Source organism: Lepus europaeus, chromosome 21, assembly GCF_033115175.1.
Source record: "Lepus europaeus isolate LE1 chromosome 21, mLepTim1.pri, whole genome shotgun sequence".
Lineage (NCBI taxonomy): Eukaryota > Metazoa > Chordata > Mammalia > Lagomorpha > Leporidae > Lepus > Lepus europaeus.
Genome location: NC_084847.1, coordinates 1349044 through 1375335, shown reverse-complemented (window position 1 = coordinate 1375335; position 26292 = coordinate 1349044). Strand labels below are relative to the sequence as shown.

General features: G+C 64.3%; 1 protein-coding gene across 15 annotated transcripts in view; it reads right to left on the bottom strand.

Moving 5' to 3' along the window:
• Nucleotides 1-26292, bottom strand: part of TSC2 (TSC complex subunit 2) — a 37297-nt gene that overhangs the window by 7088 nt on the left and 3917 nt on the right. For 6 of the 15 annotated variants that reach the window (XM_062180605.1, XM_062180607.1, XM_062180610.1 and 3 more), the window contains exons 4-25: nucleotides 23865-24009; nucleotides 23076-23193; nucleotides 22751-22799; nucleotides 22375-22500; nucleotides 22032-22105; nucleotides 21001-21127; nucleotides 19974-20117; nucleotides 19123-19260; nucleotides 17003-17106; nucleotides 16334-16415; nucleotides 14346-14501; nucleotides 13898-14014; nucleotides 6680-6802; nucleotides 5964-6070; nucleotides 5519-5669; nucleotides 4521-4643; nucleotides 3973-4107; nucleotides 2689-2878; nucleotides 1936-2029; nucleotides 1745-1847; nucleotides 1489-1583; nucleotides 392-520 (exon numbers count right to left, since the gene is read on the bottom strand). In XM_062180605.1, coding sequence (XP_062036589.1) covers nucleotides 392-520; nucleotides 1489-1583; nucleotides 1745-1847; nucleotides 1936-2029; nucleotides 2689-2878; nucleotides 3973-4107; nucleotides 4521-4643; nucleotides 5519-5669; nucleotides 5964-6070; nucleotides 6680-6802; nucleotides 13898-14014; nucleotides 14346-14501; nucleotides 16334-16415; nucleotides 17003-17106; nucleotides 19123-19260; nucleotides 19974-20117; nucleotides 21001-21127; nucleotides 22032-22105; nucleotides 22375-22500; nucleotides 22751-22799; nucleotides 23076-23193; nucleotides 23865-24009 — 2630 coding nt within the window. The remainder of the gene's footprint in view (nucleotides 1-391; nucleotides 521-1488; nucleotides 1584-1744; nucleotides 1848-1935; nucleotides 2030-2688; nucleotides 2879-3972; nucleotides 4108-4520; nucleotides 4644-5518; nucleotides 5670-5963; nucleotides 6071-6679; nucleotides 6803-13897; nucleotides 14015-14345; nucleotides 14502-16333; nucleotides 16416-17002; nucleotides 17107-19122; nucleotides 19261-19973; nucleotides 20118-21000; nucleotides 21128-22031; nucleotides 22106-22374; nucleotides 22501-22750; nucleotides 22800-23075; nucleotides 23194-23864; nucleotides 24010-26292) is intronic. The other 9 variants (XM_062180612.1, XM_062180614.1, XM_062180613.1 and 6 more) reach the window with 3 other exon arrangements.

Genomic DNA, 26292 nt, shown 5'->3' with positions numbered 1-26292 from the left:
TAACCAAAGGACTCCAGAGAAGTCCAGAAGGAAGCCAGCTGGAGAACAAAACGGCCGGGCCCAGGAGCGGCCCCCGGCCCCCGCCCGCTCACCCCAGCTGGGGTGTGTAGAGCCGTGCCCTCCAGCCTTCTCCGAGCAGCCACCCAGGGAGAGACCCCCGTCAGAGGCCCCTGCAGCCCACAGCGCCCCCCACCGCCCCGTGACAGAATGCAACCTTCCCTCCCCTCGCCTCCAGGCTCACCTGGGCCCAATGCCGGGCTCGTCCCCAACCCCAGCCAGGGAGGCGCAGGCAGGCGACAAGGACATGCAAGCAGCCCCATGCAACGCCACCCCGGCGCTCGCGGGGCCAAGCGCGGGGTCTGCGCCCTCCCCCCTCACACGGCCCGGCTACCTGCGGACCCCGTGTTCAGACACACTGACGCTGCGGCACCGGAAGGCCTCGGTGGCGGGGCTCCCCTTGCACTCGTCCACGGGTGGAGAGTGGGTCAAGCCTGGTCTGGGGGCTCGGGCTATCCTCAGACTACCAGGTGAGGAAGGACGCCCCCAGCCCCAGAGAGCCCAGCTCCCAGAAAGGGGAAGCAGCCACGGGAGGTGAGGAAGGGTCCCCGGCCACAGGGTGGAGATGGATCCCACGGGTGCATGAACAACAGAGCCAGGCCACAGGGCAGTTAGCGGGGAGGAGACAGAAAACAAAACGCATGAGATACATCTCGTCAACACGACGGAAGGCGAGCCTGCACGCATGAGACCGACCAAAGGACATTCGTGCAAATTAAACGCGGGGCTGCTGCGCGGCAGATTCCAGGCTGTGCGGACCAGGCCTCCCTGCCCACCCCACAGAAGGCAGAGCCGCCCAGCTCAGGGGCCGCGGAGGCTGAGGCCCGGCCACTGCACAACAGGCCGGGAGCCCCAACATCAGGCTCACCGACGGCCGAGCTTTGGTCCCCAGCCACTGGGGGCTTGCAGAGAGGCTCATGAGTTCAGGTCTCCCTGGAAAATGCCGCCTTCCCCGAGGGAGACAAGCTGGGGCGGGGAGGCGGGGCCGGGGGCAGCAGTCCACGAATGCAAATGAGAACCCAGAGGCCCAGCGTGGCTTCTCTGGACCAGCAGAAGCGGCTGTGACGGGGAGGGCGCAAGCTCTGCGGGACGGGGCAGCCTGGCGGGAGGGGCCTGGGAAGGGGTCCACGCAGCCACAGCGGCCCCGACGCAGCCTGCACCCAACCCCTAGGGCACAGTCTACTCACGGCACAGCGGGGCGCCCTAGTGCGGCCAGCGCTAGTCTCTCTCAGCCCCCCGGGCACCCTGGGCCGGCCCTCAGCCCTGGGCCCCACGTCTCCGGACTGGCCTGGGAGTGACCAGCAGCCCCAGTCCTGCACACACCACCGCCCACGTCTCCGGACTGGCCTGGGAGTGACCAGCAGCCCCAGTCCTGCACACACCACCACACGGCCCCCAGGTCCCAGCCCCGGGCCCCAGCAGACCCCAAACCTTTTGGGCCTCTCGTTGAGGCTGGTACTCCGCGCCCTGAAGCTGTCCTTCTCGGGGGTATCATCAAAAGACATCAGCACGTTGGAGCGCAGGCCCTGGGCGGGGCAGAGCTGAGCTGGGAGGGGCCCAGCTCCCGCTCCCACCTCCATGGCAAGCTGAGCCCTGGGCTCTGCAGGCCCGGCACAGCCCCCCAGCCCCTACCCCAGCCACCCCACGGCCCAGCCACAGGCCCTAAGGGGGGCCTCCACTGGCCCACCTTGGTGATGTAGGGGACGAAGTCCTTGCGGAAGGGCAGGCGACACCTGATGAACCACATGGCGATCACGTGGTGGGCCAGGCACACGATGTACTGATTGAACCTGCGACAGCGCGGGGGGACGCGGTGGCCTCAGTCCCGCGCCCAGGGACGCAGCGTAGCCGCAGAGCCGAGCCCCACATCTCGCTTACTTGGAGGGGTTGGTGTAGGGCAGCGAGATGGCGAACACACTTGCGTACTGCTCTGCGGCGAAGTTCCTGTAGAGGTGCGGCAGCCGGGCCAGAGCTGCAGCGGCACAGGACGGTTGGCGCGGGGCCAGGCCGGCTGGCACAGGGCACCGCGCTGCCTTTCTCCACGCAGGCAACGGGGCACGGCCGCCCTGGCCGAGGAAGCAACCACGGAGGGAGGGACGGACACAGCGGCCCAGTGCGTGCCCTTCCCAACCCCAGCCTCGTGTCCGTTCTAGGCTCTGGCAAACCAGAGAGCCCCGGCCCAGCCTGACCTAGCAGCTCCAGGGGCCAAGTCTTTAGAAGGCTGTAACAACATACAAACCTGCAACAGCGCCCACGTGCCGACCCTCTCTGGCCCTGCACAAAGTGCTGACTGAGCTGTTCTTTCAGGCTCTCCACCAGCACGTGGTGGGCAGGCAGGGGCAGGGCGGCCAGCACAGCCCCTTACTCCCCCACACACAAGGTGTGGCGCGTGCCTGAAGGCAGAGGGGTTCAGCCGGGCACAAGGCCCAGGCTGGCAAGGTGCTCTGGCCGTGGAAGGCCGGGAAGGCAGGCATTCAGGGCAACGGTGCCAAGGCAACGGAAGGCAGTGTGACCAGGTGCCCCAGAGGCCAGGGGACACAAGGCTGGGAGCAGCAAGCGCACCTCAGGCAGGGCACAGTCCCCGTCTCCAGGGTGCCCGCGCGCACCTGCCCCCGGCCCGCGGATACTCACTGGACAGGAACTCCAGCAGTGGGGCGGCCATGCTGGCGGTGGCGGAGATGTGTGTGAGCTTCACCACCAGGACGGGCAGGGCCTTGATGATGACGTCGGGCATCTCCACGCTGCACACAGCCAGGGCCACCACGCACTGGCCGGCACAGCGGTGGATCAGCCCTTGCTCCAGGCAGATAACCATCTCCCGCTGTTGGAAACAGAGACACAGGCCCGGCGCGGCGCTGCAGTGGGCGGGGCGGCCCCTATTGGAGCACAGGTTTGAGTCCCAGCCACTCCACTTCCAGTCAAGCTCCCTGCTAATGCACCTGGGACCTCAGAACATGGCACAGGTACTTGGGCCCTGACACCCACGTGGGAGACCGGGATGGAGTTTGTTGGCTCCTGGCTTTGGCCTGGCCCAGGCCCGGCTGTGGTGGCCACTTGGGGAGTGAACTAGCAGGTGGAACATCTCTCTCAGCCTTTCAGGTAAAATAATTTAAAAAATCAGGACACCTCGGGTCCAAGTGGACGTGCCCCAGCCACAGGGCCTCCGCAGGGCCAGTCCGTCCCCACTCAGGAATTCTACACGGAGGATGGGCGCCAAGGCTTAGAAAGGGCCCTGGACATGGGTTTCCTGCCCCCGCCCCCCTGGGCAGCAGGGTCCAGCTCCCCAGCCCAACCTGGCACGGATGTGCTGGGCTCATGGCCACCCATGGTGGTCTTACTGCAGGGGAAGGCACTGTGTGAAGGCCACCGGTCCCACAGCAGACCTGGACAGCGTCCTCTGGGGCGGCAGCTCAGGCCACGGCACTGATGTCCCAGGAAGCCAGCCTCACCCCTCAGGGACCCTCACCCCAGCATGGCCAGCCCCAGAGGAGGGGCATTCCCTGCAGGCAGCTCAGCATGAGGTCCACACGGGGCTGGACAGAGCAGGTGCCTGACCTCGGATGCGGGGAGCTGTGAGTGCGCGTGCGAGAGCAGGGGGAGGGGAGGGTGTCACCAGCTGTGCGCTCTGCAGGGGGCAGGGTGGGGGAGCTGAGAGCTGGGGGCCACAGCCCGCCAGTCCTGTCTCAATGGCAGCACAGGCACTTGTCCCACAGTGGCAGCAGGATGGCAGGCAGTGCCTCTCCTAGAGCAAAGAGCTGCCGCTGAGCGGGAGGGAGAGGCCCACGGCAGCACGCAGATGGCCTTCACCCTGGCCCAGCGACAGGTTACAAAGACGGTGAGCACGGGACTGCAGGCCAAGCGTCCAGACCCCAGCCACCACAGGGCCACCTGTGCTCCCCCCACCACGCCCCACACCTGCTTGCTCTTGTCCAGGTAGTTATGGTAGGAGATCAACGCCGTGAGCACTGGGACCACAGCCAGGTGCAGGTCGGTTCTGGAGAAGCCTTCTGGAGTGCCCCGGAGCCGCTCCAGGGTCTTTGGGCCTGAAAGCTGACATCCAGAGCAGCCATGGGGCCAGCCAGCGACTGCACACCCGGGAGGCCAGAGGGTGCTGGGCAGCCTTCCCACCTGCACCCCTGCCTTTTCGGGGTTGTGGGAGACACGTGGGGGTGAGGCATGGCTGTGACACGAACATCTTGGAGGCCTCAGCCAGGGAGAGGGAGAAAGAAGGTCCACACTCAGAAACTGCCCAACGGGGGACCCCCAGCTCCACCCTGTGAGCTGGAGACGGCTGCGGCCCTGGTGCACCTCTGGCCACCCCACAGCCCTGGGTGCGCACTCTGCGCTGGACGGGGCCGGCAGTCCTCAGGTCTCGTCCAACCCCCCCCCCCCGGGGCTGCCACTCTACAGGAGCTGTGCTACTGCCTCCCACACACCCCGCCGGCGCCTCCCTGCCAGGTTACCATGGAGCAGAGGGCGGAAGACAGCTGGTCGAGGCTGCAGGGCGAGGTGAAGACGAGCACCTTGTAGCGCAGCGACTCGGGCAGCTTGCTGAGGACCAGCTTCAACACCTTCCAGTCCGTCTCCTGCAAGGACAGGGTCACAGAGGGCACGGCCGCTCGCCCGGCACGGGCCGTCTGCCCTCTCCCAGCCGCCATGGCAGCACGCTCAGCCAGGACAGCCGAGCAGAGGGCACGGCCGCTCGCCCGGCACGCGCCGTCTGCCGTCTCCCAGCCGCTATGGCAGCACGCTCGGCCAGGACAGCCGAGCAGAGGGCTTGCAGGCAGCCAGTGCTGCCCACCTCGGGACTTGCACACTGCGGCTCGGGCGTCCCTCACGGGCCACTGTGAGTCAGAGACGGCCTGCCCTGAGAGGAGCCCGCTCAGGACACTGGCTCACTTCTGGTGCGACAATGAAGACACAGCAGGAAACAAAGCAGCTCCAACCGCTGGCAGGGGAGAAGCCCTAAGTAACTCCACCCACCCACGCCCACGATTCCTGCCGCGGAACCGGAGCTGGCCTCAGGCCACGGCGGCGGGAAGGCCCAGTGTCTGCCCGAGAACCTCTCCGTCAGGGAGCGGCCCTGGCCAGATCCAGGCAGAGGCAGGGCCTCGGAAGTCTCGCGGGTGTGGGCCTCACAGTGCCAGCGCCTGGCACCCCCAGGATCCAGGCCCTGCCTCTCCCCGCAGCCACGGCCCCGCGGGCTGCTGCCCACTCCTCGTGGCCCTCGCCCCGCCTGTCTCTGCAGCACCCCTGCTGCCACCCCACCTCTGAGGAGCAGGTGCCCAGGAACGCCACCCGGCCACGGCACCCTCCAGCAAGGGCCAGCTGAGCGGCACATCCTCAGCTCCCCGTGCCTGTGCCAGCCGGGCCTCCCACCACTCCCCAGGTGCTGGACACAGGGGCCAAGAAGTAGGCTCACCCGGCACGACCAGCATAGCGCCAGGGACAGGCCCCTCACCTGCTTCAGACACTGCAGTAGGAGGCGGAAGAGCAGGGAGTAGGGCAGATAGCCGAGCCGCACAGGGGGGCCTGCGGGTGTGGGGCCCGGCGGCCCGGTGGGAGGGGAAAGGGGGCCGCTGGCCTTCTTCTCGGCGCTCCGCTCCGGCTCGCTGTGGAAGCAGGAGCAGCAGCTGAGGCGGCCTCCCTGCGCAGGGCTGGCCCAAGCCTTCCTGAGCGCGGGCAGCCGCCGGTCCTTCCTGGGACCACCCCGCACACGGCCACCCGCTCACCCGCCGCCCTGAGCACGCACGTGTAGCCGCAGAGGCAGTACGGGCTGAACCGCACCGCTCACGCACCTGTAGCCACAGAGGCAGTACGGGCTGAGCCGTACCGCTCACCCCCCGCCCTGAGCACGCACCTGTAGCCGCAGAGGCAGTACGGGCTGAGCCGCACCACTCACGCACCTGTAGCCGCAGAGGCAGTACGGGCTGAACCGCACGGCGCCGTCCTTGCTGGGCAGGCCCAGGCGGCACAGGGAGTCCGCGCGCAGCAGCAGCAGGAAGTCGAAGGCCTGCAGGGAGCAGAGTGATGGCAGCCGACCGGCCGGGAGCGGCGGCGTCCCCTGCGTCCCGGCCCCGGCGTCCCGGCCCCGCTGTGTGCAAAGGCCTCCCACCGCACAGCCGTGCCCTGCAGCCAGCGGGCTCTGTCCCGGCCACACCCGAGGCCCTGACTCCCAGGCTGGCACCCGCAGTCTCCTCCCCGAGAGCCCGTGTGGCTGTGCCGACCCACAGAGCTGGGTCTGCCTCGGGGATCAGGAGAGGCCAGCCCACACCTCTGGCGTCCTCGCTGCACGGTCCCAAATGCCAGGAAGCCGTGCTCTGCCCGGGACCTTCTGGGCCTGGTGCCGGCTTCCAGAGCGCGAGCTCGGCACAGCCCGTGCAGTGCAGCCCGGCTCAGCTACAGGTCCCCGCAGCTTCCACACACCAGGAGCGTGCACCTGGGAGTCAGGGCACCCCCTCTCCCCAACCTCACCCAGGCCACCATGTGACTCAGTGACAAGCCTCAGGTGCCGGGGGACCACACACCAGTACCAGGAGGGAACAGACAGTCACCACATCCCAGCCCCCGACAGCACGCCTGAGCCTGAGCAGCTGTGGCGTGGCCGTCCCGGCCGTCCTACCTGCAGCCGGATGCTGCTGGCGATGGGCAGGGTGTAGCTGTGCTTGTAGTGCAGCTGCAGGTGGCTGACGAGCGTCTCGTACACACGCGTGGCGTGGCTGGCAGGCAGGGTGTACAGCTTGGTCTGCAGACGGGACAGGAGGCATCACCCAGCAGGGGGAATCGGGCGACACCCGGGGGGGGGGGGCCTGGTGCCTGTGCGCTGGATCAACAAAGGCACAGCAGGGGGCTTTGCCCTGCAGGGACTGCTCCCCCAGTGCCTGGGCCACCCCCTGTCCGGGAGCCTGCACCCATCTCATCCTGGCAGACCAAGGGCATGTGTGCCACAGGTACGGCCGTCAGCCCGGGCTGCAGCAGGGCCGGTGCTACAGAGCACAGCCAGAAAGGGCCCATGGGACCCTTCGTGGTCTCTGAAGCTCAGAGGTAAGAAAATGATGAACACCCAACGCTGCTCTGTCTCAAAAACCCACAACCATCACAGCACAGAGTCCTTCGTCCCCTGGTTGACAAAAACGAAGTCTGTCACACACAGGGCAACACAGAGGCCACGGGGCAGCCCAGGGACCCGGCTGCTACGCAGGAAACAGCTGAGCTCCAAAGAGGAAGGCTCACCTTCGCTGCCTTACGAGCTTTTTCTTGAGATCTACCTACTCGATTTTAAACACACTTTATGTATTTTTATAACACTGTCTTTAAAAGGTGCATTTATTTATTTAAAAAGCAGAGTAGCAGAGGCAAAGGGAGACAGAGGTCCTCCGTCTGCTGGTTCACTCCCCACACAACAGCCACAACAGCCGGAGCTGCACCAATCTGAAGCCAGGAGCTTCTTCCAGGTCTCCCATGGGAGAGCAGGGGCCCAAGGCATTGGGCCATCTTCTCCAGCTTTCCCAGGCCACAGCAGAGAGCTGAACTGGAAGAGGAGCAGCCGGGACTCGAACCAGTGCCCCTATGGTGCCATGCCACAGCAACAGCCCCCATTTCATCTTTTTTTCAACAGATGTCACAGGGGCAGTGTGATCAGTCTCAGCCTGCGGTGCTGGCATCCCATACGGCACCGGTTCTAGTCCCAGCTCTCTCCTAAGGCCTGGAAAAGCAGTGGAGGATGGCCAGATGCTTGGGCCCCTGCACCCACGTGGGAGACCCGGAAGAAGCTCCTGGCTCCCGGCTTCGGATCCGCGCAGCTTTGGCTGCTGCACCCATTTGGAGAGTGAGCCAGTGGATGGAAGACCTCTCTGTCTCTCCCTCTCACTGTCTGCAACTCTACCTCACAAATAAATAAAAATCTTAAAAAAAAAAAAGTCCATATGTGAAAGGCGGACAGACAGAGCGAAGCCTTCCATCAGCTGGTTCACTCCCCAGATGGCCCCAGTGACTGGGGAGACCACAGCAGGCGCTTGTACTCCACCCGGTCTCCCACGTGGGTGCAGGGTCCATGCATTGGGTCATCTTCCACTGCCTTCCCCAGTGCTATTAGCAAGGGGCTGGGTGGGAAGTAGAGCAGCCAGGACTGAACCTGGCACCATGATACGGGACGCTGGAGTTCAGGCAGAGGTTGACCACACTGCGTCACAATGCCAGCACCAGGTGTTTTCTGTTTGTTAACCAAATACAGTCCTTTTTAAATATATATATTAAAAAAAAAACAGGAGGCCAGTGCTGTGGCACCATGGGCTGAAGCACCATTCAGAACACCGGGACTGGTGTCTCACAGCTGCTCCACTTCCGATCCAGCTCCTCGCTGATGTGCCTGGGAAGGCAGCAGAGGACGGCCCGAGGCCCTGCCGCCCACATGGAGACCCAGAAGGAACAGTTGGCTCCTGGCTATTGTGGCCATCTGGGGAGTTCACTCTGTCTCTCCATCACTTTGCTTTTCAGAGAAATAAACAAAATATCTTTTTTAAAAAAAGGCAGCAGGGCGGGTGTCCGGCCTGGTGTCTGGCAGGCAGGTTAAGGCGCCCGCGTCCCGCGTCTGCAGTCAGGTCTGACTGCTCCCTGGCAGTCCCTGAGAGGCCACAGTGACGCTTCAACCACTCGGCGCCAGGGCTCCCACAGGGGGCACCAGGACTGAATTCCTGGCTCCTAGCTTCTGCCTGGCCAAGCCCTGTTCATCACAGGCCCTTGGGAACTCTGTCTCTTTCTCTGCCTCTGAAATAATATAAATTAAAAATTTAAACAGAAGACAAGACAGGGAGGGGCGTGAGAAAAAAGAACCAGCAGGCTCAGGCCCAGGCCTGTGCCTCCACAAGGACAGCGCCATCTGGTGGCCCAGCGCTCGGGCCCCTGGGGCTGGGTTTCCCCGTCAGGCAACCACACGTCTCTCCTTCCCTCTCCAGACGCAGGAGCTGTCCGTGTACCCACGCCACGGGGTCCCACAACCCAGCCGAGCCTCCCGCAGGCACAGCAGCGAAGAGCACATGGCTCTTGGGCAAGACACACGCGGGAGGGGCCAGCACCAGACACCTTCCAACGTCCATGCCTGGAAATCAGCGTCCTCCACGCACGGGAGCACAGGAGCCTGTCCAGCGCCCGGCGTCGGGCCTGCAGAAGCTCTCGGGCCAGCAAACTCCAACACCACACGTTACCCAGGCCCGACACTGCCCTGCACGTGACTCCAACACTGAAGGCCAGGGACCAAGGAGCAGTGGTCAGAGGGAAAGCCCCACCCACCAGCCAGCGAGGCAGAGGGGACCTGCAGACGTGAGAGGGCTCCTCGGGAGCCAGTGCTGCCTGGGAGAACCTGAGAATGCTGCTATGGAATCCGCCCTGAGGACGAGAGAACAGCTACAAACTGCCTGCTGCAAGACCTGTATCAGACACAGAGAACTCCTCCAAGTCAGTAATAAAGACCCAATTAAAAATGAGAAGAGGCCGGGGCTGTTGAGGCACGGAGGTCCAAGCACCACCTGCGGTGCCGGCATCCCACATGGGCACCAGGTCACATCCCGGCTGCTCCACCTCCAGTCCAGCTCCCCACTGACGGCCTGGGGAGGCAGTGGAGGACGGCCCAAGTGGCTCAGGTCCCTACCACCAACAGGGGAGAGCTAGAACAAGCTCCTGGCTTCGGCCTAGCCCAGCCTGGGCTGCTGCAGCTATCTAAGGAATGACCTAACAGCTGGAAGCGCTCTCTCTCCTGACCCCTCTCTGTAACTTTCAAATAAATAAATCTTTATTAAAAAAAAAAAAAAAAAGGGCAAGGGTCCGAGCAGCCATCTCCGCACACGGCAGCCAACACCACTGGGGAAGTGTCAAGGCCGTCGGCCTTCGGGGAGACACATAGACAGCACACCAGGACGGCATGGCCCACGAGGCTGGCCACGTGCCGTCGAGGACAACTCCCGAGACCAGAACCCCTAGCTGCGGCACAGGGAGCGTGGCAGCCGCTCAGGACAGGAGGCGCAGACGGGCCACGCCCGACGGCAGCCACAGCTCCGTGCGTGCGCCTCCTAGCAGCGTCTTCACAGCCCGACGTCTGCACACGGTGCGTGGGTCACTCAGCAGCAGGGACCGAGCGCCCAGCTCCCGGGAAAGCCAGGGGCAAAGGCCACGTGCTGGATTCTTTCGCAAGCTCCCAGAGCAAGCACACCACGAGACAGGCTCGCGGCTACGGGGGCCTGGGAGTGGGCAATGGGGAGGGCTGTGGTTTGAGTGTGCCCCAACGCCAGAGACCTGCTCCTAGCACGGTGAGGCTGCGAACTAGCAGCCCTTTAAGAGCTGGGGCTGGCAGGAGGTCCTGGGGTCAGCAGGGCTGCCCTCAGAGGGCCCGTGCGGTTCTCACTGCAGGGAGCAGGCCTGAAGCCAGCATCCCGCTGCAGCCGGGGCCAGGCCGACCAGCTTCCTGCGGACGCAGACCGGGGCGGGGCAGGCGGCTCAGGACTGCGTTCCCGCCTTCCACTCAGGAGACCCGAGCTCTGGCCCGGAACCCCCATCTGGGGAGTGGACCAGTGCCCAGGAGCGCCCGGTCACCCTCTGAAATGAGCCTCTGGAGGCAGCTCCCGTCTCAGGGCTGACTGCCCGTCTCACACATCCTTGGCCCTCACCAGAGCCACCGCATCTTTGCACAACTGAGCAAATGAAGTCTCTCTATAGATTCCTGAGCCCTGGGCACCGCACGCGCACTTACTGTGTGCAAGTGAAGACACTGGGAAACGTGCGGTGATGGCTGCTCAGCTGTGAACACGCTGGACCACACCGGGTTATCCAGCGTGAGGGTGCAGGTGTGAACACCATCCCAGCAGCGGGGTGGGGTGGGGAGCACAGGGCCCCTCTCCTGGACCACACCGGGTTATCCAGTGTGAGGGTGCAGGTGTGAACACCATCCCAGCAGCGGGGTGGGGTGGGGTGGGGAGCACGGGGCCCCTCTCCTGGACCACACTGGGTTATCCAGCGTGAGGGTGCAGGTGTGAACACCATCCCAGCAGCGGGGTGGGGTGGGGAGCACGGGGCCCCTCTCCTGGACCACACCGGGTTATCCAGTGTGAGGGTGCAGGTGTGAACACCATCCCAGCAGTGGGGTGGGGTGGGGAGCACAGGGCCCCTCTCCTGGACCACACTGGGTTATCCAGCGTGAGGGTGCAGGTGTGAACACCATCCCAGCAGCGGGGTGGGGTGGGGAGCACGGGGCCCCTCTCCTGGACCACACCGGGTTATCCAGCGTGAGGGTGCAGGTGTGAACACCATCCCAGCAGCGGGGTGGGGTGGGGAGCACAGGGCCCCTCTCCTGGACCACACCGGGTTATCCAGCGTGAGGGTGAGGTGTGAACACCATCCCAGCAGCGGGGTGGGGTGGGGTGGGGAGCACGGGGCCCCTCTCCTGGACCACACCGGGTTATCCAGCGTGAGGGTGCAGGTGTGAACACCATCCCAGCAGCAGGGTGGGGTGGGGAGCACGGGGCCCCTCTCCTGGACCACACCGGGTTATCCAGCGTGAGGGTGCAGGTGTGAACACCATCCCAGCAGCGGGGTGGGGTGGGGAGCACGGGGCCCCTCTCCTGGACCACACCGGGTTATCCAGCGTGAGGGTGCAGGTGTGAACACCATCCCAGCAGCGGGGTGGGGTGGGGTGGGGAGCACGGGGCCCCTCTCCTGGACCACACCGGGTTATCCAGCGTGAGGGTGCAGGTGTGAACACCATCCCAGCAGCAGGGTGGGGTGGGGAGCACGGGGCCCCTCTCCTGGACCACACCGGGTTATCCAGCGTGAGGGTGCAGGTGTGAACACCATCCCAGCAGCGGGGTGGGGTGGGGAGCACGGGGCCCCTCTCCTGGACCACACCGGGTTATCCAGCGTGAGGGTGCAGGTGTGAACACCATCCCAGCAGCGGGGTGGGGTGGGGAGCACAGGGCCCCTCTCCTGGACCACACCGGGTTATCCAGCGTGAGGGTGCAGGTGTGAACACCATCCCAGCAGCGGGGTGGGGTGGGGTGGGGAGCACAGGGCCCCTCTCCTGGACCACACCGGGTTATCCAGCGTGAGGGTGAGGTGTGAACACCATCCCAGCAGCGGGGTGGGGTGGGGTGGGGAGCACAGGGCCCCTCTCCTGGACCACACCGGGTTATCCAGCGTGAGGGTGCAGGTGTGAACACCATCCCAGCAGCGGGGTGGGGTGGGGTGGGGAGCACAGGGCCCCTCTCCTGGACCACACCGGGTTATCCAGCGTGAGGGTGCAGGTGTGAACACCATCCCAGCAGCGGGGTGGGGTGGGGTGGGGAGCACGGGGCCCCTCTCCTGGACCACACTGGGTTATCCAGCGTGAGGGTGCAGGTGTGAACACCATCCCAGCAGCGGGGTGGGGTGGGGAGCACGGGGCCCCTCTCCTGGACCACACCGGGTTATCCAGTGTGAGGGTGCAGGTGTGAACACCATCCCAGCAGCGGGGTGGGGTGGGTTGGGGTGGGGAGCACGGGGCCCCTCTCCTGGACCACACCGGGTTATCCAGTGTGAGGGTGCAGGTGTGAACACCATCCCAGCAGCGGGGTGGGGTGGGGAGCACGGGGCCCCTCTCCTGGACCACACCGGGTTATCCAGCGTGAGGGTGCAGGTGTGAACACCATCCCAGCAGCGGGGTGGGGTGGGGAGCACAGGGCCCCTCTCCTGGACCACACCGGGTTATCCAGTGTGAGGGTGCAGGTGTGAACACCATCCCAGCAGCGGGGTGGGGTGGGGAGCACGGGGCCCCTCTCCTGGACCACACCGGGTTATCCAGTGTGAGGGTGCAGGTGTGAACACCATCCCAGCAGCGGGGTGGGGTGGGGAGCACAGGGCCCCTCTCCTGGACCACACCGGGTTATCCAGTGTGAGGGTGCAGGTGTGAACACCATCCCAGCAGCGGGGTGGGGTGGGGTGGGGAGCACAGGGCCCCTCTCCTGGACCACACCGGGTTATCCAGTGTGAGGGTGCAGGTGTGAACACCATCCCAGCAGCGGGGTGGGGTGGGGTGGGGAGCACAGGGCCCCTCTCCTGGACCACACCGGGTTATCCAGCGTGAGGGTGCAGGTGTGAACACCATCCCAGCAGCGGGGTGGGGTGGGGTGGGGAGCACGGGGCCCCTCTCCTGGACCACACCGGGTTATCCAGTGTGATGGTGCAGGTGTGAACACCATCCCAGCAGCGGGGTGGGGTGGGGAGCACAGGGCCCCTCTCCTGGACCACACCGGGTTATCCAGCGTGAGGGTGCAGGTGTGAACACCATCCCAGCAGCGGGGTGGGGTGGGGAGCACAGGGCCCCTCTCCTGGACCACACCGGGTTATCCAGCGTGAGGGTGCAGGTGTGAACACCATCCCAGCAGCGGGGTGGGTTGGGGTGGGGAGCACGGGGCCCCTCTCCTGGACCACACCGGGTTATCCAGCGTGAGGGTGCAGGTGTGAACACCATCCCAGCAGCGGGGTGGGGTGGGGTGGGGAGCACGGGGCCCCTCTCCTGGACCACACCGGGTTATCCAGTGTGAGGGTGCAGGGTGTGAACACCATCCCAGCAGCAGGGTGGGGTGGGGTGGGGTGGGGAGCACGGGGCCCCTCTCCGGCCTCATCTGCTGAGGCGCAGCTCTGACACAGGAAGCCTTGTCCCCCGTCACTGGGGGAGTGAGGACACACCCAGGCTGCCCACCATTACCATCATGACCCCTGGGACAGCCCCACCTCCCAGGACACATATCGCCGGAGAACAGCCCCATCAGCACTGGCCACCAGGCCCCCGGCAGAGGCCACCTGCGCAGGGCCTCACCTGAAGGATGACCAGGAGCCCCAGGACCGCAGTCTTCACGTCCTCCAGGGAGGCCGAGTAGGCAGCCACACCCCTCTCGTCCAGCTCAGGAGGTGGAGAGAGGGAGCGGGCCGTCACCTTCAGAGAGAACGGGGTGGAGTCCTCAGCCCCCAGCCCCCTGCGGCAGCAGGAGCCAGCGCCACCTCCCATGGGCACGCCGCCTGCGTTTCTCAGAAGCCCAAGCGTACCACAGTGACCATCCACCAACCGCCATGATGCTGCTGCGTGGACACTACTGCCCCCAGCTCCCGAGGCCCTGGGGTAGGGCACGAGCCATGCAGCAGGCAGCCTGGCGAGGCGTCCTGACACCACCCACCTCTGCTGGGATGAGGCACTGCGGCACACAGCGCCCCCAGAGGGCCACCCCAGGCCCCGTCTGCAAGGGCCCCAGCACCCCAGCAGCGCTCACTTTCTCGATGACGTCCAGCAGGCTGTTGAAGTGGTGAGTGTGGCAGCCTTCCGCCAGGTCTACCAGCAGCTGGGTGGCCAGCTTCCGGACCTGGTGGTCCTTATCCTCGGGGATGTGGGAGAGCTGGGAGATGACCACCGTGTTGATCAGCTCCTCCTGCACAGGGCACAGGGCACAGGGAGGCAGAGCTGAGCCGCGGCAGGAAGGTGGCGCCTGTCACTTGACCCAGCAGCAGCCGAGGCATTCAAGACCCCACGTCATGGGCACCGTGTGCATGTGCGTGTAAATGTATGTGTTAACGTGTGCACTCGTGTGTGCGCGCACACACATGTGCATGTAAATGTATGTGTTAACGTGTGCACTCGTGTGTGTGCGCGCGCACATGTGTATGTAAATGTATGTGTTAATGTGTGCACTCATGTGTATGTGCGCGTTATTACGTGCACACATGTGTATGTAAATATTTATATGCGCGCTCATGTGTATGTGCTATGTGTATGCATGTATGTAAATGTGTTTATGTGTGCGCTCATGTGTGTTGTGTATGCATGTATGTAAATGTGTTTGTGTGCGCTCATGTGTGTTGTGTATGCATGTATGTAAATGTGTTTGTGTGTGCGCTCATGTGTGTTGTGTATGCATGTATGTAAATGTGTGTGTGCGCTCATGTGTGTTATGTGTACACATGTGTATGCATGTGTGTTTATGTGTGTGCTCATGTGTTATGTGTACACAAGTGTATGCAAATGTATGTTTATGTGTGTGCGCTCATGTATGTGTTAATACGTGTGCATGTGTTTATGTCTGCATGTGTCTGCATGTGTGAGTGCATGTTTGTGCACACATAAATGTGTGTCCATGTGCATGCATGTGTTATGTGTGTGCACGTGTGTGGTGTGTTTAAGTGTACATGTGTGCACGTGCATGTTTAAGTATGTTTATGTGTGCGTATGTGTGGTATAAGTGTGCATGTTTATTATGTAAGTGTGTTTATGTGTTAGTATATGTGTGCATGAGTGTGTGTGCTTATGTAAGCGTGTGTCTGTGTGCACAGGCACATGTAAGTGTGTTTATGTGTGCATGTGTGTGCAAGTGCACAGGTGTGTACATACGTGTGCGTCAGCCACGCCACCAGCCCTCACTCAGGACCCCAGCACCCTTTCCCAGAGCACCTGCCACCCCATGGTACAGCAGTGACTGTGGCACAAAAATGAAGCCACGGCAACATCCCTGCCGCTCTGCACCTGGCGTCACTGTCAGTCCCTCCCACGCTGAGGGCCGCACAGACACCTGTGTACACACACACAGTGTGACGGAAGCAGGTGAGAAGTGCCACAGGAGCAGAGAGCAGGACACGACCAACCCGGCGGGCCGGCGCTGTGGTGTAGTGGGTAAAAGCCGCCGCCTGCAGTGCCAGCATCCCACAGGGTGCCAGTTTGAGTCCCAGCTGTTCTACTTCCAATCCAGTTTTCCACCATGGCCTGGGAAAGCAGTAGAGGATGGGCTGCACCTGCATGGGAGACCAGGAAGCTGCTCCTGGCTCCTGGCTTTGGATCGGTGCACCTCTGGCCTATGTGACATCTGGGGAGTGAACCAGCAGATGGAAGACCTCTGTCTCTCAAATAAATAAATCAATCTTAAAAAAAAAAAAAAAAAGGCCAACCCGGATGAGGAACCAGACAGCCCAGAGGGGCCTCCTGGAAGGACTGTCCCTGAGCTCTGCCACGGCCATCAGTGGCGGAGCAGACCTGGGCGCGTGGTGGGGGGGGTGGGGGGGAGGATGGGACAATGGCAAGAGGAAGGAGCCCTGCCGAGACTGTAGCCCGGGAGCAGCACCGTGTGGAGGCACCCGTGTCCTGGGTCCCCAGGGCAGGCCTGGCAGGGGGCGCCATGGGGTAGGGCAGCACAGGACAGACGCGGCTGAAAGCCCAGCAGAGGGTGTGCAGGGCCCCGGCCGGGGTGGGGGAGCGGAAGCCCGGGGCACACACCTCGTAGAACTGCCTGTTGATGAGCAGCACGAAGGACAGCACGTCCAGCACCTTGATGCGCACAGCACTGCGGGTCTCGTTCCTGGGGAGCAGAGGCCTGTGGCTACGGGGCGCACCTCCGCCCACAGCAGCCTCGGCAGCCCTCCCCCAGCCACGCAGGGCAGGCCTGGCTCTGGACTCTCCCGTGTGCCCTGGCTGCTGTCCTCCCAGCCCCGCCCCACCCCTGCCACCAGCTCGGCAGACACTGGCTACCAGAGAACTCACAAGAACCAGTTTCAGGGAGCAGAAGGAGGAGCAGGCGTTTGGCCCAGCACCTAAGACGGCCGCGTCCCCTGTTGGGAGTGCCGGCTCCATACCGGCTCCAGCTTCCCGCCCAAGCACAGCCTGACACACTCCAGGTCTACATCCCTGTTTCCCATACGGCGACTTGGCCTGAGCTCCTGCCTCGCAGCTTCGTACCCAGGCCAGGCCCAAACACCAGGGTCTATGGACTCAACTATGGACGGCGGTGCTCTGACTCACAAATGTAGTAAAATTGTAAAAGAAAAACTAAGAGCCAGCAAGGAAAGCCCTGACTCAGGGAGTGTCCCAAGACCCGGCCCCCGGGGCAGGGCTCAGAGAACAGACACAGGGTGGGCCGCAGGCACCGGGGCCCAGGAGACCCAATACCTGAAGAACCGCTCCATGAGCAGCTGCAGGTTCTGAATCCAGCCGTCCTTTGCTGGGTGAATTGACTGAGCTCGGTAGGAGACTAAATTCAAGAGGGAGGACTCCTGCGAGAGAAGGAGCAGGCTGTGCTGACAACTGCCTGGTTCAGCCGCTTGACAGCAGCTCCCCCGGGGCGCCACGGGGACGGAGGCGCCCTGGCCACGTGGAGCAGCCCAGCATCAAGCTGAGCATTCCTGCAGACTGATGCCACTGTGAGAGCCAGCGTCCACGGGACACACGACAGAGCCAGGGTCCACGGGACACGCGGCAGAGCCAGGGTCTACGGGACACGTGACAGAGCCAGGGTCTACGGGACGTGGTGGAGAGCCAGCGTCCACGGGACACGCGGCAGAGCCAGGGTCTACGGGATGTGGTGGAGAGCCAGCATCCACGGGACACGCGACAGAGCCAGGGTCTACGGGATGTGGTGGAGAGCCAGCATCCACGGGACACGCCACAGAGCCAAGGTCTACGGGACACGCGACAGATCCAGGGTCCACGGGACACGCGGCAGAGCCAGGGTCTACGGGATGTGGTGGAGAGCCAGCATCCACGGGACACGCCACAGAGCCAGGGTCTACGGGACACGCGACAGAGCCAGGGTCTACGGGATGTGATGGAGAGCCAGGGTCCATGGGACACGCGACAGAACCAGGGTCTACGGGACACGCGACAGAGCCAGGGTCCACGGGACACGCGACAGAGCCAGGGCCCACGGGACGTGGTGGAGAGCCAGGGTCCATGGGACACGCGGCAGAGCCAGGGTCTACGGGATGTGATGGAGAGCCAGGGTCCATGGGACACGCGACAGAGCCAGGGTCCATGGGACACACGACAGAGCCAGGGTCTACGGGACACGCGACAGAGCCAGGGTCCATGGGACACGCGACAGAGCCAGGGTCCACGGGACGTGGTGGAGCGCCAGGGTCCACGGGACACGCGACAGAGCCAGGGTCTATGGGATGTGGTAGAGAGCCAGCGTCCACGGGACACGCGACAGAGCCAGGGTCTACGGGACACGTGACAGAGCCAGGGTCCACGGGATGTGGTGGAGAGCCAGCGTCCACGGGACACGCGACAGAGCCAGGGTCCACGGGACACGCGACAGAGCCAGGGTCCACGGGACACGCGACAGAGCCAGCGTCCACGGGACACACGACAGAGCCAGCGTCCACGGGACACGCGACAGAGCCAGGGTCTACAGGACGTGGTAGAGAGCCAGCGTCCATGGGACACGCGACAGAGCCAGGGTCTACGGGACATGCGACAGAGCCAGGGTCTACGGGATGTGGTGGAGAGCCAGCGTCCACGGGACATGTGACAGAGCCAGCGTCCACAAGACATAGCAGAGACAGCGTCCATGGGGCCCAGGGGAGAGCCAGCCTCCACAGGACACAGCAGACAGCATCCATGGGCCCAGGGGAGAGCCAGTGTCCACAGGACATGGGGGAGAACCAGTGTCCAGGGGGCCCAGGGGAGAGCCAGTGTCCACGGGACACAGCAGAGACAGCGTCCATGGGGCCCAGGGAAGAGCCAGCCTCCATAGGACACGGGGGAGAACCAGTGTCCAGGGGGCCCAGGGGAGAGCCAGCCTCCACAGGACACAGCAGAGACAGTGTCCATGGTGTCCAGGGGAGAACCAGCCTCCACAGGACACAGCAGAGACAGTGTCCATGGCGTCCAGGGGAGAACCAGCCTCTACAGGACATGGGGGAGAACCAGTGTCCAGGGGGCCCAGGGGAGAGCCAGCCTCCATAGGACACGGGGGAGAACCAGTGTCCAGGGGGCCCAAGGGAGAGCCAGCCTCCACAGGACACAGCAGAGACAGTGTCCATGGCGTCCAGGGGAGAACCAGCCTCCACAGGACACAGGGGAGAACCAGTGTCCAGGGGGCCTGGTGGGAAAACCAGCGTCCATGGCGTCTGTGGAACCTTGCTCCACACAGTCAGGAGTGACAATCAGGCCCGGGTGAGCTCAGCTCCTAGGAGGGCCCTCCACACAGCCCGAGACCCCACTCTTGGCCTGACTCCAAGGACCCCAAGGCAGCAGAGGCACGGGGGTGGGGGCTGGGGGTAGCTCACGGGTCTCTGGTCTGCACATCTCTCCACCAGCTCGAAGTATCTCTCCTGGGAGCCATGGAACTCATTCTGGTCACACAGCTCCTCCACCGTGGTCAGAAGGTCGTGGACAATGGTCCTGAGCTCCGGACTGTCCAGGCTCTACAAGACCAAGGACCCATCACACACGTCTCTGCCCATGGCCCCAGGACCCACCTGGACCCATAGGCCCTCTCGCCGCTGCGAGAAGCAGCCACGCTGCCTGCCCCTTGCCCACCCCCAGGGAGTCCTGGCTGTGCCCAAGTGCCCAGGCCCAAGAGGGGAACAGGCAGAAGGCTAAGACCAGCGAGGTTGACCCCTTCACTCCTGCCCCAGGCCCAACTCTTCCTAGAAGCCCTGGGCGAGGCCCTGCCTCTGAAGCCCAGCCACCATTTGCCCGCCTGTCAGTGGCGTGGTCTGGCACAGGGCCCTGGCCCTCCCTTCCGCTGGCCTGGTTGCCCTCCCGTCGCCTGGCCCAGGCCCCTATGAGGAGGCCAGGCCCTGGGCCACGAGTGAGATGCCTAGCGGGCCGGCATCCCGCCCAAGTGGCCGGCTCGGCCTCCTCCTTGGCTAACATCGCAGTCCAGTCTCGCCGAGATCAGGGCCGGCACTCCGGGCGCCCTGAGGCTGTCTCCAGGACCCTACACTCCCATCTGGGCCAAGAACCAGGGGGCTCAGCTGGAAACACCGGACCCGTGTCCCAGGAAGACAGGGGCACCACCAAGACCCATCAGAAGGCAGAATGCACAGCCCTATAGGCAGGCCCAGACGCACAGGTGAGAGACCCCACGTGCCTGGGGTCTGGGCCTGTGGGCCGCAGCCTTGGCCCGCCGTACCTGGAGCTGCTGCAGCAGGCGCTCGACGATGTCCAGCAGAAGGTCCCACGTCACGGCCTGCAGCTCCTTCCTGTACTTCTTGATGAGCCTGCTCACGGACAGGACGACCTCATAGGACACCACCTCGTTGGGACAGGTCATGGCCTGGAACGGAGGCCCGGGCGCCCGGGGTCAGCCACGTGTCCTCACACACAGAGCCCCGGCACAGAGCAGACGCCCAGGTGGGCACTGCCTACCACACACGTACAGGATACGGAGCGGGCTTAGAGGAGCCGAGAGGGTCTCCATACAGCTCCGGGGGGTCCCCGTGCATTCTAGCGCCGGTGTGCTGGCACCCCCACCCAAGCTCGAGGGAGCAGCGCACAAAAGACCACTGCTCTGCCCAATGTGGGGCACGGCAGCACAGGGGGCAGGGCCTCTGCGTAACCCAGGGGACGCAGCCCGTACAGCTGCTCTCGGCTGTCCGGAGGGTGACCTGACGGCCCAGCCCACGAGCCACGGGCACACGCCGGCAGGGACTCTGAGGGAAGGAGCTCCGTCACTTTGAGAGTGAACGTGTACAGCAGGCTAGGCCGCACACCCCGCACGGGAGGGCCAGCGCGCGTCCCCGCTGCTCCACTTCCGACCCAGCGCCCTGCCGAGCCGTCTGGCAGGCAGCCGCTCTCAGACCCCGACGCGGCCCTGCCTCCTGGCTTCAGCCTGGCCTGGCCCTGCAGCTGCGGCTGACTGAGGAGCGAACCAGCAGAGGCAGGCGCTCTGCCTTTCAAAGAAGTCACACCAATCTACACCCAAACCCCAAAGAGCTGCCGACAGCAGGCGGACCGCTAGCCCAGGGAGCCTACACAGCCCTAGGCTGACGCGCAGGAGGCCGGACATGCCAGGCAGCACACTGGCTGAGACGACATCTGGGTGGCCCGACTCGCATCCCCGAGTGAGAACGACTGACCAGGGACATGGCTGAGCTGTGGCTGGACGGGCCTGGGAGGCCCCTTCTCGCCAGCTCACCACGGCCAGGAAACCACATTACCTTGTAAAAGGACGGCAGGACAGACGTCGGCGAGTTCTTGAGCGAGTAGAGGCGGTGGGCTCCCCAGAGGGCCATGCCCACAAAGAACACAGCCCCTCGCAGCAGTGGGGCGTCCTCCATGTAGGTTCTGCAAGTGAGCCCCACAGACTGCAGTGAGCAAGTCCCCCACCCCGCCGGCTGCCCCGTGTGCGGCGAGGCTGCGGGGCCCCAGGACACACCCGGACTCCCGGCAGCACCGCTGGGCGCCCCCGTGCTGTGGGGCAGAGGCAGCAGTGACCACCTGACCCCTCCAGGCACCAGTCGCTGCTGCCCAGGCCACACCAGGCGATGAGGGTGAACCAGAGCAGAGGCCCAGAGGCACACACGCCAGTCAGGAGGCAGAACAACGTGCTGAACCTCCACTCAGGCTCCGAGGAGCCGCCACGGGCCACGAGAGCCACGCCAAGACCTGAGGACACTCAGGGGAGCTTGCCGAGGCGGGAAGAACATTCAGGCAGAGCAGGTGGGGACGGAGAGGCCCACTGGGCTAAAGCAGACAGGACCACCAGGGCCACAGGCCCACGGGGAAGCCTCTGTCCCGAGGGCACTGGCACTGCTGCGCTGCCGGCCAAAGACAACAGTCAGCTCCGTGTGAGGGCTCCGCTCAGCGGCTGCGTGGAGGAGGAGTGGGCACAGGGCACCGGCAGGCGGCCTGAGGTGAGGCTCAGGGGTGCAGGTGCGGACACAGCAGCACGAGTCTGAGGCACCTCCCAGGGCGGAGCCCGGCTGTGGGGTAGCGACCGGAGTGTGGCCTGTGACAGGGTAACGGTGGGAGCCCGCGGGCGGTGCGCAGGCAGGCGAGGGGGCTTGAGTTCAGTTTTGGATCTGCTGACTTGACTGGCAGGAGGAGAGGACGAGGTGACACGTGCAGGACACAGCCTTGCTTTGGTCAGAGATCCCGGAGGGCCACCCAAAAAGAACAGGAAACCCCAGGGCTGCCCCACCAGGCCCCGCGCGCACAGGCGAGGCTGCTCCGGCGGCTGCCCACGCACCTGTCCTCCATGATACGGCACATGTTGCAGATGGCGCTGTGGCCCAGGTGGGTGCCCAGGAGGTTACGCATCAGCTGCGGACAGAGCACACGTCGCAGGCACTGGCAGACGAGCCAGCTCCAAGCAGGCAGCCCCAGCCCTCCTCGCCCACCACTGCCCCCTCCCCGGCAGACAGCAGGGCTCTCAACCCTCCTTCCCAAAAGCCCTGGCCTCAGCTCAGCCGCCTGGGAAAAGAGACGCCACTGCCCGGCCCCTGACGACCAGCAGTCGCGGTGGGGCAGGCTGGCTCCGGGCTGGCTCCAGGCTGGCCCCAGGAGCCCCAGGGCGGCGGGCGGGGCCTCACCTTCCAGCAGGGCTCACAGAGCTCCTTGACGTTCACGGTGCGGCACAGGGTGACAATGAACAGCGGGAGGCTCTCGGCCGGCAGGCAGTTGTAGCAGACCACGGCGTCCAGCACCTGCAGGGAGACCTGGGCGGGGGGTCCACACCAGTCCCGTTGCCCACAGGGAGGCGACATGCCCAGGCCTCTCCCATCCCCCTCAGGCCAGTGACGTCTCACACCAGATGTTCCACCCTGACCTGAGCGGTCACCCAGCACAAAGGCCACCCAGTCAACCTGGAAGGGAGACTCCCGAACTCAGAGGCCAAGGGGCCTGCTCATGGCCATACTGCCCGAGAGGGTGCAAAGGACTTGGCCGCTGGGGAGGGAGGCCACTGACCTCTATGTCGACAGAGGACGCTGTCCGGATGCAAAGCAGGCAGATCATGCTGTGGGGGGAGGCCCGAGTCAGCCCACTGAAACACGTGGCCCCTCCACGCTCCGGGACCCAGTGCCGCACAAGCACCTGGGGTCTGTTCTCGGTGCAGGTGTACAGCAGGAAGGAGACAAAGCCCCTGCCCTCCCCAGCTCAGAAGGTTCTGAGAAATGAGGACATCTGGTAGCATCTTACCCAGGAGATGGTTACTCCACTTCCCTCTGTTTGCTGCTCAAAACCCAGAGCGACCTACCCTCGTGAGAGCAACTTTGTTTAAAGCCTTTCTTACTGGACCATGGACGCGATGTACTCGTCCAGGTAACAGCTGTTGAACTTGACCAAGTTCACGAGCACGAGGAGGAAGTCCGAGGACAAGCCCACATCCATCCACTGCAGCACGAACTCGGCTGGGGGAGGAGACCAGGGTGGCTGTGCGGAAGCCACACCCACACCTCCCCTTGTGCTCCTCACAAGGGCGCCCACGTGGTCCTCCCAGCGACAGGGAGGCCAGCACAGGGCCTCGCAGGCACCGCTGAGCCCGACCAGGCCAACCGCAGGGACACTGGAAGCCACCAGCTCCCAGGCCCACGTGGTGATGGCAGGGATGTGAGTGCTGCGGCAGCAGTGTCACCAGCGGTCACAACCACAGAGCCACACATACCCGCCGGGCTGTGAGCCTGACCGGGGCTCGCCATCCTGCCTGCCCGGCACTGGTGCTGTCCCTCTCCGGACGGCACAAGGCTGACCCCACTGAGACCTCTCTGGCGAGGAAGGTCAGGAAGGGAGCCTGGAAGGCTGAAGCGTGGCGTGAGAGCTCAGGCCAGGCACCGGGGGAAGACAGGCTCAGCCCTCCACCAGCCCAGAGACTCCAGCCCAGCGTATCTGGAGAAATCCCAGGACCCTGCACTCTCGGCTCCCAGGAGACTCTGGGGAAGGACCCGCGGTAACCCCGATGAACGGGGCCACAAGTGCCACAGCCCCCGGGCCATCCCTGGGAACCACAGCCCTAGCTCCTCCCACACTGCAGAGTGCACCCGAGCCCCAAGGCCCGAGACCTCACCGCCGACGCGGCACCCACCCAGCTCCTCCTCCAAGTAGGCGATGTGTCTCCCGTTGTCCGTGAGCGCCTTGAACACCTCCAGCCTCTCGTGCAGGTCCTCGTTGGAGGGGTAATCCTTGATGACCCTGAAGAAGAGGGCTCTGAGGACCCCCAAGTGCTCACCCTGGAGGAAAAAACACGGGGTCACCTGCGCCCACCCAGGTCTCCCCCACAGCTACCGGGAAGTCCAAGAAGAGCAGCAAGCACCCAGACTCTGGCCCTGAGCCACCCTTCCCACAGGAGCACCCTGCAGAGTGGGTGCGCTGAGCAGGGTGGCCGGGCCTCTCCATGCAGCCCCTGGGCAGGCGCGTTCCAGGCAGGGACAGGGAGAGCTGACAGGGTTCCGGGGCGGCGGGAACCAGAAGGGCTGCAGCACGGTGTGGAGGAGTGGCCCTGGCTGGGGACAGGCAGCCGGACCAAGACATCAACAGCCATGCCCAGCACCACTCTCGACTCTGCATGGACGGCCTCATTAATGCCCAGAGCACGGCAAGGCGGGGAGGTAGGACCACCATCCCCCCAGAGCACGGCAAGGGGGAGGTAGGACCACCATCCCCCCAGAGCACAGCAAGGGGGGGTAGGACCACCATCCCCCCAGAGCACGGCAGGGGGGGTAGGACCACCATCCCCCCAGAGCACGGCAAGGGGGGGTAGGACCACCATCACCCCAGAGCACGGCAAGGGGGAGGTAGGACCACCATCCCCCCAGAGCACGGCAAGGGGGGGTAGGACCACCATCCCCCCAGAGCACGGCAAGGGGGGGGTAGGACCACCATCCCCCCAGAGCACGGCAAGGGGGGGTAGGACCACCATCCCCCCAGAGCACGGCAAGGGGGAGGTAGGACCACCATCCCCCCAGAGCACAGCAAGGGGGAGGTAGGACCACCATCCCCCCAGAGCACGGAGGGGGGGGGTAGGACCACCATCCCCCCAGAGCATGGCAAGGGGGAGGTAGGACCACCATCCCCCCAGAGCACGGGGGGGGGGGGGTAGGACCACCATCCCCCCAGAGCATGGCAAGGGGGAGGTAGGACCACCATCCCCCCCCTACAGGCGAGCTAACGCTCAGGGGCTCCAGAGACACGTACAGGGTCACAGAGACACCAGGACACCCACAAAGGGACACAGGACACCCACACAGAGATACCAGGACACCCACACACCAGGACACCCACACAGGGACACAGGACACCCACACAGAGACACAGAGATACCAGGACACCCACACAGGGACACAGAGACACAGAGATACCAGGACACCCACACAGAGACACAGAGACACCAGCAGTGACACCAGGACACCCACACAGGGACACAGAAACACCAGCAGTGACACCAGGACACCCACACAGGGACACAGAGACACCAGGACACCCACACAGGGTCACAGACACCAGCAGAGACACCAGGACACCCACACAGGGTCACAGACACCAGCAGAGACACCAGGACACCCACACAGGGTCACAGACACCAGCAGACACACCAGGATACCCACACAGGGTCACAGACACCAGCAGACACACCAGGACACCCACACAGGGACACAGAGACACCAGCAGAGACACCAGGACACCCACACAGGGTCACAGACACCAGCAGAGACACTAGGACACCCACACAGGGTCACAGACACCAGCAGAGACACCAGGACACCCACACAGGGACACAGAGACACCAGCAGTGACACCAGGACACCCACACAGGGACACAGTGACACCAGGACACCCACACAGGGACACAGAGACACAGTGACACCCACACAGGGACACAGAGACACAGTGACACCAGGACACCCACACAGGGACACAGAGACACCAGGACACCCACACAGGGACACAGAGACACAGTGACACCCACACAGGGACACAGAGACACCAGCAGAGACACCAGGACACCCACACAGGGTCACAGACACCAGCAGAGACACCAGGACACTCACACAGGGACACAGAGACACCAGCAGTGACACCAGGACACCCACACAGGGACACAGTGACACCAGGACACCCACACAGGGACACAGAGACACAGTGACACCCACACAGGGACACAGAGACACAGTGACACCAGGACACCTACACAGGGACACAGAGACACCAGCAGAGACACCAGGACACCCACACAGGGACACAGAGACACCAGGACACCCACACAGGGACACAGGGACACAGAGACACCAGGACACCCACACAGGGACACAGAGACACCAGCAGTGACACCAGGACACCCACACAGGGACACAGAGACACCAGGACACCCACACAGGGACACAGAGACACCAGCAGTGACACCAGGACACCCACACAGGGACACAGAGACACCAGGACACCCACACAGGGACACAGAGACACCAGCAGTGACACCAGGACACCCACACAGGGACACAGAGACACAGTGACACCAG